The 12,420-nt window shown below is 35.6% G+C and overlaps 2 protein-coding genes across 5 annotated transcripts; one reads left to right on the plus strand and one right to left on the minus strand.

Annotated features, from left to right (window-relative positions):
* The first annotated feature begins 1,348 nt into the window (after positions 1 to 1,348).
* On the plus strand, positions 1,349 to 4,643 carry LOC127256288 (F-box protein At4g00755-like). The gene is made up of 6 exons (XM_051282208.1): positions 1,349 to 1,705; positions 1,835 to 1,980; positions 2,609 to 3,022; positions 3,100 to 3,278; positions 3,877 to 3,995; positions 4,114 to 4,643. The coding sequence occupies exons 2-6, from the start codon at positions 1,854 to 1,856 to the stop codon at positions 4,391 to 4,393; spliced, it is 1,119 nt and encodes a 372-aa protein (XP_051138165.1). The 5' UTR covers positions 1,349 to 1,705; positions 1,835 to 1,853; the 3' UTR covers positions 4,394 to 4,643.
* Positions 4,644 to 4,751: 108 nt separating this feature from the next.
* Positions 4,752 to 10,202, minus strand: LOC127256287 (probable transcriptional regulator SLK2). 4 transcript variants are annotated; one of them, XM_051282204.1, is made up of 10 exons: positions 10,134 to 10,202; positions 8,422 to 9,433; positions 8,205 to 8,348; positions 8,002 to 8,050; positions 7,219 to 7,433; positions 7,056 to 7,124; positions 6,494 to 6,594; positions 6,247 to 6,340; positions 5,871 to 5,940; positions 4,752 to 5,769 (listed from the first exon to the last, which is right to left on the minus strand). In XM_051282204.1, exons 2-10 carry the CDS (start codon positions 9,316 to 9,318, stop codon positions 5,045 to 5,047), a joined length of 2,364 nt encoding a protein of 787 aa, XP_051138161.1. In that variant the 5' UTR covers positions 9,319 to 9,433; positions 10,134 to 10,202; the 3' UTR covers positions 4,752 to 5,044. The 4 variants fall into 4 exon arrangements, with proteins under 4 accessions (XP_051138161.1, XP_051138162.1, XP_051138164.1 ...); XM_051282205.1 differs by having other exon boundaries at positions 8,422 to 9,430; positions 10,134 to 10,198; XM_051282207.1 differs by lacking the exon at positions 10,134 to 10,202 and having other exon boundaries at positions 8,238 to 8,348; positions 8,422 to 9,430.
* Positions 10,203 to 12,420: the final 2,218 nt, after the last annotated feature.

Genomic DNA, 12,420 nt, shown 5'->3' on the forward strand with positions numbered 1-12,420 from the left:
TAAGAAAATAGATAAAAAATTAAAAAATAAATAAATTAGAAAATCATAATTTAAAATACTATTTAAATTAAAAAAAAAAAATTCAAATCAAAATCGAACAAACAAACATATTTTTTATTTGGATTCAAATCCAAATTGCCATCGGTTCAGTCCACAATTTTCAAAAATGTTTTTTATAAATATTATATCAATATATTATTTAGGTTAAATTGCACAAAAATCACACGTGGTTTTATGAAATTGCACCAAATCCCCATTCTTTATTTAACGGTATTTGACCTAAATGTGCTCAAATTGCGAATAAGTTTTAGAATCTCAATTTATAAACCCCTAAAATTACAAATATATTTATTTATTTTTTATATTTACTCTAAAAAAATAGTAAATATACTCAAAAATAGTTATTTTCAACTTCTAAGAGTTTATTTTTATTATTTTTTTAGACTAAATATATATATAAAAAATAAATATATTTGTAATTTTAGGGTTTAGAAATTGAGATTCTAAAATTTATTCGCAATTTGAGCGCATTAAGGTCAAATACCGTTAAATAAGGACCACTAAGGGGATTAGACGCAAATTTTATGAAACCACGAGGGAGTTTGACGCAATATTAAAAGTACGGTGCAATTTTATAAAACACATGTGAATTTTGTGCAATTTAGCCTATTATTTACATTAAAAAAAATGGCATAAATCATGTGCTTTAATTCAGCATTTGTGCTAATTAGCTACAAGTTAAAATTTTAATTATATTTTAAATATAATTAAATAATAATAAATTAATATAAAAAAGATTTCATAGCGTTGAGCATGTGCTGAATTTTTAGGGTATGACTTATGGACACAAAAAATTTAAATTCAAAATAAAGAGAAAACGAAACAAACCCTTTAGGGTAAATTCTTTTACAAAGATTATCCATATTTTTATTATTCGATCATTTTTTTTTTTCAAAAAGATTGAATCAAATATTTATCCTTTTATTTTTTATATATTTAAATATTAATTATTATATCAAGTAGTACAAATTAAGAAATAAGTGCAAAAATACTTTTATTAGTATTATTTATAAAAAAAAATTATACAAATATATGAATATTTTAAATATTAAATACAGGTAAATGAGACGCCTTAAAAACCAACGAAAAAAAATACAATACCTATTTATAACACTGTCGTATCATTCAACTCAAAATCCAAACATTTCTTTTTAGAAAAATGAAATATATTTTTTTAAAAAAAAATAAAAATAAAAATAAAAATAAAAAAATCAACAAACAAACACAAGCTTGAGAGAAGGTAGTTAGGAGGGGTCTGTCTGTACAGTTAATAAGATAAATTCATTTTGCCCAATCCAACATTCAATCCAATCAGTTTCTTCAATTAGCTTTGCTTAATGATGGCGATGGCGATGGCAATGTCAGATGGAGGAGGCAATTTGCTGCCTGCCTGCTAATGTCTCAAATCCCTAATCTGATCGCCCCATGAACACGACACTGCTACTCGTCGTTATCCATTCAAGGCCGCCCCCAATTTTCCTGTCCACCGATTTACCCAATTTATACCATCATCGACGAGGATATTTCTCTCACCTTCCGTCTCCTTCGCTTGATTTTGTTCAATCTTCCCATAATTATCTGGGCACGAAATATCCGCGGACGGTTGTCGATCCGGAATTTTAACGCTAGGTTTAGAACTTTCGAGGTGAAATCTCCCCTTCCTAGCTCTCGGTATTTCGTTTGGTTGAATTTGGTTGTGCGAGTAATTTTGAATCGGTTCTTCCGCTGCGAGTAATTTTGATTCGTAGGTATTGATTTTGTAAATTTGGTTTAGGTTTTGAAGGGTGGAGAAGATGGATGAAAGTAGGGATTTCATAGAATGGGTTGGACAGGACATGTCTGTGAATATCCTCAATTGTTTGGAAGATCCTTCTGATCTCGTTCGTGCAAGTGCTGTTTCTCGTTCATGGCGCCATTTTGGTGAGCTTAGGAAACCACAATTTCTACCTTGCTTTTCTGATATTCAATGTCTTGATTTGGCTTTCAATTCTAGGTTTTTTTTCGGTGTATATTCTGTAGTTTGATCGATTTGGTATTGATTTTGTGTGAATGTTTCTCGAGAGAAATGGATGAATTATGGAATTGTGTTGTGGTTAATTTTGAGCAGATTCTGCCATTGGAGAGATGGAAAATAAACTAAGAACAATTAGCAAACCTTTTGAGTATGAAATGATGGTGATTTGTGTATCAATTTTGTGTATTATTTGTTGAGATCAATGGATGAGTCATCGACTCTTTTTTATGCTTAATTTCGATCCATTTTGGCTGCTAGAGGGGGAAAGAATCCATGGATAATTAGTGAACTTTTTGAGTGATCATATGTAGGTTATGATCAATTTTTTGCCAAAAGAAAATTAAACTATATTGATTTGTGAGTTTAATTAAGCAAATGGTCCCGCGACTTATCCCTATTTTACATCTTGATTGATATTTTTGTCGATTTTTGCAGGTCGGAGATGAATTTCATTTCATGCTTTCTACATTTCATTTCATTTATTTTTTGTCCGATTTTTGCGCTCATACATTTGAATTCTGTTCATACACGCAGTGATCTCTAATGGATTGTCGAAGGGTATGTGTCTGAGGATGTTCCCGGAAACCTCAATGTTTACTCGCGTTATTGAAGTTAAAAACATGTTCAAACCTGTGGTAGCAGAGGTTGATGATTCTTCTGAATCGGCGCGTCTGCAGAGGGAACATAGAGCCTTTTCGTACTTAATCAGATGTTTAACAGTTTTCAGCGAAGAAAATTGCATATCAAATGCTCTTTTTGCATCGAGTACAGATAACTATCCCGAAGAAAGCGTCAAGAATACTCTGCAGCCGAGCGACAGGCTCGACAACAGGGCATCATATTGGTCGAGCAAGGGCGCAGCTAACCCTGCTGCCCCCGAGACGTTGCTTTATAGATTGGCTTCACAGCTGTGCCTGATTACCGAAGTTCACGTGCATCCGTTTCAAGGTTGATCTTTTACCATCTTTAGTTATTTATTCGCCCTACAGAAGTTCCATCTGACTCGAGAATTCCTTTTGTCGCAGCGTATTTTCAAATTGGTTTCCCGATATATTCAGCCAAGGCAGTGAGGTTTCGGATGGGCCACGCCAAGGTTAATTTAGACATAGAGAGTGAAGTTGGAATAGGGTTTCTGGATGTTCAAGATTTTTCCGACGACAAGTTTGTATGGACCTATTGTTCCCCGGAGTTTCCGATGGCTCAGGTGAGTTTCTTCGAGAAGCTATAATGTCTTTTTTTTTTTTTTTTTTTTTTTAGTGTTAGTTGTCAAAGCCTTACACCCTCAGTCCATTAAAATTAACCTATTTGGATCCGGCAAAAGATTAAAAATAAATATTTTACTGAAGAAGTGACAGATAGTTGGAGGTATTTTTGGAAATTTAGTTGGAAATTAAAATAAATGAAGAAAGAACTTAATAAAATTAGTGGTATTTGTTGTAAATAAAGGTTGAATGTTGGGTAAAAATTAAATGTTAATTTGTTTATTTTGAGAAAATTAGTAATGGGATAAATTTATCAAACAGATTAAAAAGGAAAGTGAAAATAAATTTGGAGGACGGAGGGAATAGCTTTTTTATCATTTCCTATTTCAAATTACATGTACGAACATGGGCAGTTGTTGATACAGATTTTAAAAAAATTGTTCAGAATTTATGATGGTAGATTCTTGTTTAGGGTTACATGCTATTCACCAGAAGTTGTTAGTTTACGATGGAAAAGCTCAAAAAATGTTTACAGTAGTGCAGTGTTGTTATTGCAATCTTCTTTTTGGTCAACGTAATTTTTTCTCTTATGCAAATTAGGATAACTCTTTGCAAAAGTTTAAGCTGCCGGAACCGATACTTTGCATCGGTGGAATCCTGAAAGTCGAGCTGTTAGGCCGCGTCCAAACGCAAGAAATGGATGGGCTGTACTACATATGGTAAGTTGCACTTGTTTGAGCGCGCGCTTGATCAAAAAAAGGTTCTTCTTCGAACTCTTTTAATCATTTTCCCATAAATGTCTGAAAGTTGTTTTGTGAATTTCTCAACACTCTGCAGCATCAATCATGTCCAAGTCGTCGGCAGGCCACTCTATCCGGTGTTTGATGTCGAAATGATCAATGAAAAGGGACATTGTGCGCTGAAATACACCCCGGAAAGCACCTTCAACCTGTCGTCGCCTGCACAACTGTTGGAGGCTGGCCCGAGTAGCTGGTCGCATTTGCAAAGGTTCAGCGAAAGTATTCGGACTTGGGAGCAAATGATCCTCAACACTTTCCGGGGTGCCGGCCCTCTGATGATCGACGACTATGACTCTGATTACGAGTTGCTCGATTAGCTGCTGCCGGTATGTTTTTTTTTTTTTTCTTTTGGTTAGCGGCAAATTTTGTTCGGTTCTGTTATAATTTCCGGTGTTTCTAACTGAAGTCGGCCCGGCCGGAAGTTTTCCCGCCTTTTTTCCACTTTCTTTTTTCTTTCTTTCTTTTTAAGGGTTGGAGAGTGAATGATCTGATAGAAAGGTTTCGTGATATTGTAGATAACTGAAACTTCCCTCAAATGAAATGAAATCCAAATTCTGCTGCTCTTTATGTACAGATTTTACATAGATAGTTTGTATAACGTGACTTGTTTTATCATACTTATTGCTTGCTGAATTAAAAATTAAAGAAATAAAATAAAATAAAAATGATCCAGAGTTAAAAAGCAACCAAATTTATAGAGTATATAGATTACAGTTACAGTTGCAAGACAGACATGAGCATGACAATGACAAAAACAAACACAATAATAATAATAGTAATAATGTATCAGTCGAAAATCCTAAAACAAAACACAAGTCTAAATTAAATAAACACACAATACAATAGTTTCTTCTTCTTGGGTAATAACTGAAAATTCAACAGCCTATACAAAACAAAACCCCAACTCTATCAGAGATTCACTTCCAAACACTCACCGGAAACCTCCACCGCCGCCGGAAAACACCCATTCAAGCCTTCCAGCTGAAGCTCATGTTGTCGTCTAACTCGCTGCTGAAAAAACCGTTGGCAACGAACTCCTGGGCGACATCCGAGACGAACTCATCCGGCAACTGAATATCCTGCGCCAAATCCGACACTTTATGCCCGAAACCGCTATGGCTTACCACCGGAGATTCCCCATTACCACCACCTGCACCACCTCTATTGTTATTGCTCGGAAGCTCTCCTCCCCCACCACCACCTGCTGCCACCACTCTGCTTCCAGCTGCCGGGAGACCATCTTTATTTTGCGCCCCATGAGGGATTTCCGAGCCGTTGTTTTTGCTGTTCATCTCCTGCAACATTTGCTGGATCATCATCTGCTGCTGTTGTTGCATCACGCCGCTCTCGTTTGTCGAATTCTGCCGCTGCTGCATCGCCTGGCTTCCGGAAAACCCGCCCGCCGGAGAAATACCAGACGGCGCCGATGCCGACGCCTCTTGGGCATGTGAGCTATTGTGGGTCGAGGTCGTCGTTGTCGACGAGCTTTGTCGCATCAGAATGTTTTGGTTGTTGCTCAGCGCAAGCGCGGCCTGGGCCGAGCCGGTCAGAACGCCTCGACTCGCCATGTTTCCGTTGTTCGTCATTAGTTTGTTGAGTGCGTTTCGATCATTTTGCGGGGGTTCCGTTTCCTGCGTCTTTTGCATCTGAATCTTCGGCGCCGAGGCGCGTCCGGGGAAGTTTTTCAAGCCCTCTGCAATGAACACGAATTTATATCTCATCGACGAAACCGGACATGAATATCGGCTTGTTATTACGTGCGCTAAAGAACATGAAAGTAAAGCGATTTATTACCAACAGGGCCAACTTTCTGTTCTTTGCAAAAATCCATCAGATCTTTCATGCTGTTGACGACCTCCGCGATCTATTATTAGCGACAGACGATGAGAATACATAGGAAAAACAAAAAACACAAACACATTGAGCTATCGACTTAAGAAAAATAAATATTTTATTGAAAAAGTTATCAAAGTAAAAAGATAATTTGAGGTATTTTTGAAAATTTAGTTAAAATTAATGAAAATGTGGAGATAATGTAATAAAGGTAGTATATCTGTTATAAATAAGTGTTGAATGAAACATAATAGTTAAATGTTGACTTTGCCAGAATTAATAATGAGGTAAATTTAGCAGACAAACTAAAAAAGAATACTAAAGAATAGAGGAATACCTGTAGGCATCGAACGTATCGTTTTGAAAAGCCCAAATCATTTAACGACTGCAACTCCAAGCTTCTCGCAAGCTGTCGCCCGGCTGTTACCACCCTGAAATAGCATCGACAAAATTGCTAAATTTATTTAAAGTCATATACACAAGCCAAACGACCGCCTACTTTCTCTAATGGACGTAAATCTGTTGCTATTTACATTTTAATTTTTGGACAAGGTATGATCAATGGCAGAGGATGTATTACTTACATTACACTGCTTGCCTGTAAATCGGATTGTGAAACTCCCTCGGATCCACTTTCGGATATTGTGCTCTGGCATTTTTGCGCAACCTGTAGTAAATGGTTCACCTGCAATACATTTCCAAGCTCAGAATTTACGCCCGATCGACTATTTTGCTACATGAAATCACATCTTAGGGTCGTCACAAGGTAATTTTTGAATGTTTTCATCGAGACAGTTGATCATATTTCAAATCTGAACTGAATCTATATATGTAGAGATCAATTTCACATAAAATCTTTCATTGAAGTATCAATAGAAATCAATTATCCGACTGCTATAATTGCATTCACTAGAACTCATTTAACGACCAAAAAAGTCTTCTTTTCATCTCTTTCATGTATTGCCCACACAAGAAAAAGGACAAAATGTTTTCATCTAACAACCGCAGCATTTAGCATAAAATCCGGATAACTCAATCAAGCCTAATTATCACAAAAGTTCATGAAATCATCAAAGCATGCATTTATTCATAACAACAGAATCATAAATTTGAGAACAAATGCAGCTGAGATTTTCAGAAATCCACCTGTGGTGCAATTAATCGACGAGGAAGAAGTTCTTCATGACGGCGCGCACAGAACTCCCATGACAATATCTAAATTGTTCGAAATAACATGTGCAAAGTTAATACGAATGAGTAGATATATCATTAACCCAACAGTTCTTTCAAACAATTCCTTATAATTTACCTTTAAGTCAGCAGTAAAAATGATACGAAGCTGCCCCTCACGAACCACACGGAGTTGCTCAAACACACTTTCTTGAATAGCTTTTCCGTACTCTAGCATCATCATTCCTGAAGGGAACCGAGATTCACGAGGCAAGTCCAGAAACAGCAGCTCATCAACAACACCACTGCCAAATTTGATTTCATTGAGCCTCGGGAGCACTTCAAAAGTTGCCTCTGATCCAAAACAAACAAACAAAAAAGACGATTTTTAGATTGCATAGATGGACACTTACAAAACAGGTTCATCTCGGGGATGCTTAAATGACTTACCGACTCACGTTTGGTTAAGAACAAATAAAAAGCACAGCAACATGGTATCAAACCCTTTTTAATTTGGTGATTTTGAAAGTTTAGGTGAAGCAAATTTCGTAAGCTTTATTCCATATGTCGTTGTACATGCCATCTCACTCATCGAAAAACGTTAAGAAAAAGTAACTTCTTTAAATATATATATATATATAGAAACTAACTAAAGCCTAAAAAATATAAAAGAAAAATCAAGCAATCACAGGTGTTCGAGAAAGTTTACAAGAAGTGGTAACAGAATTGTTGCCGTTTGTTTTTTTCTCTAAAAGGTAATTCAAATTTGGATTTTTCAAAGTCTAGAATATGTCATAAAAAGAATATATTATTCAATCATCACTACCCGGTATTAAGCTACAGAAATAGCAGTTAATAACTGAGCCTAGCATACGGGAGGAAACGAACCAAAAACATGTATATAAAATGATATCAATCTCACCAAATCCCTTCCCTGATTTTGAATTACATATGTCGCACTGCCATGCATCCTGCCAACGAAAAATGCCGCCGATTAGACATACATACATATACAAAAGGCTACTTCAGGGTAAATCCGAAGCAGAGACACATAACAATAACGAGGTGCTTCGGCATATGATCCACTAAAAAGTAAAAGTCATAGCCGCAAAATAACATACGAACCAACACAATTACCATTGAAGCTTGCGGAAATACCCCGAGAGAGTGATGCCCAACGCTGTCATATAAGGATAGACACCAACGCTTTTTCGCTCGTGGGGAGTAATACTCAACCACAAATTTTCTCCAGTAGGCAATAGTATTCTCCTGAAAGTAAACAAGTTATATTTATTCGATAAATACATACATAAGATCCAAGAGATCCTGTTAGATAACTCACAGTAGGTCGCTGCCGCTGATGATACATGTACTGCATAAGTCGTCTCGAGCAGACACCGCCGTCGAACGGGCGTTTTATCCCAGAAGAAGGCTGCATTCCCTGCTGCAGAAGCTGCTGTCTTAATTGTTGCTGTTGCTGTTGCTGCTGCAATAACTGCATTCGTTGCACAGGCGGCATCGACTGAAGAAGCTGCTGTTCACGTTGCTGTTGATGCCGTAATCTCTGCTGCTGGATAATCGACTGCAACTGAGGATTCAAATTCTGCAAATGCGAAGGATCTTGCCGCTGCAATAGCTGCTGCAAAACCTGCTGCTGTAAAATATCTTCCTGCTTGATATCCAATCGCGGCTTCTTCTGTAAATGAGATAACGAAGTCGGGTCCTGAATGAGAGAATTAGGGACTCTAGCGCCGCCTGGAATCGGGACTTGCCCAATCCGCGATGATGTCACGCTCGACGCTCCTATGCCTTGTTCTTGATTCGAGCCTTGCTGCAACATAGAGGATCCGTCGATTGCGCTAGAACCAGAAATGCTGATATTATTGGATGTGAATGACATCGGAGAAGCAGGCAAGCGTGCATACGAATCTGTATTAAAACTCGCGCTTCTCTGCATATGGGGACCTCCTGAAAGGCCCGAGTTAGCATCAGTTACCAAAGAACTAGTCCCGATGCTAGGCCCAGAACTGGCGACGCCATTTAAGACCATGTTGTTAACATCCCCTGAAATTTGTCCCATATTGGCGCGCATACTTCCATGTACCGAATGCAAAGAGTTGCCGTAATTTGTAGCCATCCGAGCATTTCCAGCAGCTTCCGACTGCCCATCAGGTTGAAAAAATATACCTGAACTTGAAGATGACTGTGGCATTCCCCCGGCCACCCGAGAAGGCACCATTGGAGCAACCAAGCTTAATGATCGGTCTCCAAATTTCAAAAAAGTGATAGCTCTTCAATTATTATTGTCCCGGCTACGGAGAATCAACAGTTTAACTTCATGTAATTCACTACTGCTTCACAATGACATTATCCAACAAACAAATTAAAAGAAATCAGTTAGGATTCTGCTATGAACAGTAGAAGATGAAATGTGAATCTGAAAAATAGAGTTAAAAGGCAATACCCATCACCAGATATGAAATCAAAACAGGAAAGAACTACAGGGCATCAATTTTCAAAATTGGACACTAAAATTGACAAAATTCACTTCGAAATCGTCAGAAACCAATTCGATAAAACCCTAATTTCAAGACAAGTGAGATTAAACCACTTTCCAATTAAGAACGAATACTTAACGAACAAGACTCAGAAATTGGGCAGCAGGCGATGAATCAAACAACATGTCAAATAACAGCAACGAAATTAGCCCTAGAAACATCCGCCACTCAATCTAAGGTCTCCAATGTCAAAAAGCAATCAAGCTGAAACTAATATTAATTACACCCTTACACTCGCGAAAGGGTAATTACAAGTTCATACAATGAAATTAAGCTTCTAATTAACATCACCACAGTACTTAACTAACCTCAATCCAAAAACCACAAAAAATTACACTTCCAGCTGCAATCTACAAAAAAGAAGGAAGCTTTTTGCCTTGAAAAATCCACTCGGAACATCAATTTTTTTAAAATCGCTCTAACAACCATTTCTAAATTAAGGAATAGCCATAAACAACAATCAAAAGGAACATGAACACAGATTGGTAATGCAAACCTGGAAACTTGGGAGAAGGAAATCCAAGACAATTTTGAAGAAAAAAAAAAAAGGGAAAAAAAAAAAGGGAACTGTTCCGTCACTGATCTGTGGTTATATACCCGAGCGGGAGGCGAGGCGGATTAGCTACCGGCTGTAGCCTGTGGCAGAACCGTGAGTGACCGCGGAGAGGCGGAGAGTCAATGGACACGTGTCGGTTGAAAGTTGTATGTGAATAGTCGGTGACAGATTGATCGTACGGTGGTGAAGTGAGGTCGTTGGGTTTGACGGGGCCCATGGTCCGTTGGATTTGAAGAATGGAAGTTGGATTAGGCAAGTCTTGAGGCTGTTATTGCGTGCGGGAGGCTGCATTGTAAGAGCTCAATATGTATGTTGTTTGTTTTGTGAAATTATCGTAAAATTTTTTTTTTTTATAAAAAATTTAAAAAAAATTGTATAGAAAATATAAAAATAGCTGCATACTGTATTATATAAGTCACATATAATTTTTTAATTTTAATAAAATTATTTTTAGTACAGAGATACATGGGCGACTAATCGCACCCACATTTATTTTTGGTTGCCTTACAACCGCAACGTCAGGTGAATATAAGCCGTTGATTAGTGTGGGGTCCACGCAAAAATTAAAGGCGGAGATTAGATCTGCGATGTGTCCGTGTGTATTATTGTAGTCCAAATATAGAAATATAAAAATTAATTTTAGTGTATTATAATAAATAAAAAATAAGTGTTTGATTTACTTTCTTGGAGAAAAAGAGAATTGAAATACTAAAATCGAAAATAAAATTTTACAAGTAAATATATTCGTTCCATTTAGACACAAATTTAAATTTAATGTTGTACTCTCTCCGTTATAGATATAACGTTTATTTTACAGTAGATGACAGAATTTAAAAAGAGTATAAATAATAAGTAATTAATAAAAATAATTATTGTATATTAAAAATAATTATAATTAAAATTAAAATAACTAATTAATACCGTATATATTATTTTTATTTGAGCAAATAAGTACTCCTTCCGTCCCAAATATTATGCAATATTTTCTTTTTTGTTTGTCTCAAATTCATTGCAATATTTTCAAATTTAAAAATAATTAATAGTAATTTTATACGTATATTAATATGCATTTCACTTTATCTCATCACATCACTCAAATAAAAAAAAAACAAATATCTATTTATCTCTCTAATCACATCACTTAATATTCAAATTATCTCAAATTATTATATTTAATACTCTCCACCTAAATTCTTCTTGTGTCAAATACAAATATTGCATGATGTTTGGGATGGGGAGTATTAACAAGAATCTACACCCTTAATTATAATTATAATAGTAAAATATTTGGAATCGAAGGGGGACAAAATCTACACCAGGGACTTCGAACACCAGAAGGGATCCACGCTTTTATTCGCGGTAGGGATTTATTCTGTGGGGAGAGTCCCGGAGCTTCCAAGAATTCACCTTAAAAATAAATAAAATAATGTATTATTAAATCAAAGAAGATGAACCTTGATCCCGCGTTTTAATTATTAATCAACTTTACGTAAGGTTGTGTTTGATTGTACATTCCAATTATTCATAACTTCTTTTTTTTCCTATTAAAAAAAATATCAAAAATATTTTAATTCTTTTATTTACATAAAAATTTATGGGTTTGTTTCATTTTAGTGTAAGTTTTTTTACTTTATTTTTAATTTAAATAATATTTATATATACCGAGAATAGTACAAATAGAATACTACTCTCTCCGTCCCACGTACCGTGTCTGCTACACGGTATATACGATATTTTAGGAGAAATATAATTAGTAGATAATTAAGAATGTATTAGTGAAAATAATTATCCTATAATATAAATAATTATAAATTAAGATTAATATAACTAATTAGTTTAATTAAAAAAATTTAAAAAATAAATTAAAAAGTTTAAAATGAGATTAAAGTTTGTAATCATTTTTAAAAAAATGAAAGTGACATGGAATGTGAGACGGACATAATGGACATAGTATGTGGGACGGAGGGAGTAATATTTTTTAAATTAAAATGAGAAAACAAACCAATTATATAATTTCTTAAATTTAGTCAATTAAAAATATATGTATATTATTACATTTTAATTTCTACAATTGGAATTTTATAGTACTTCGTCACATTTTAATTTCTACAATTGGAATTTTATAGTACTTCGTCGCAACTTGTGACCATGAGGTCATGGGTTCAAACTCCCGACACTTCAGTTTATCGCCTGATTTGCAAGGTATTAAGTTCGACCGATGATTTAT

This window comes from Andrographis paniculata, unplaced genomic scaffold (genome assembly GCF_009805555.1).
Source record: "Andrographis paniculata isolate CXL003 unplaced genomic scaffold, ASM980555v1 Contig55END, whole genome shotgun sequence".
Taxonomy (NCBI): Eukaryota; Viridiplantae; Streptophyta; class Magnoliopsida; order Lamiales; family Acanthaceae; genus Andrographis; species Andrographis paniculata.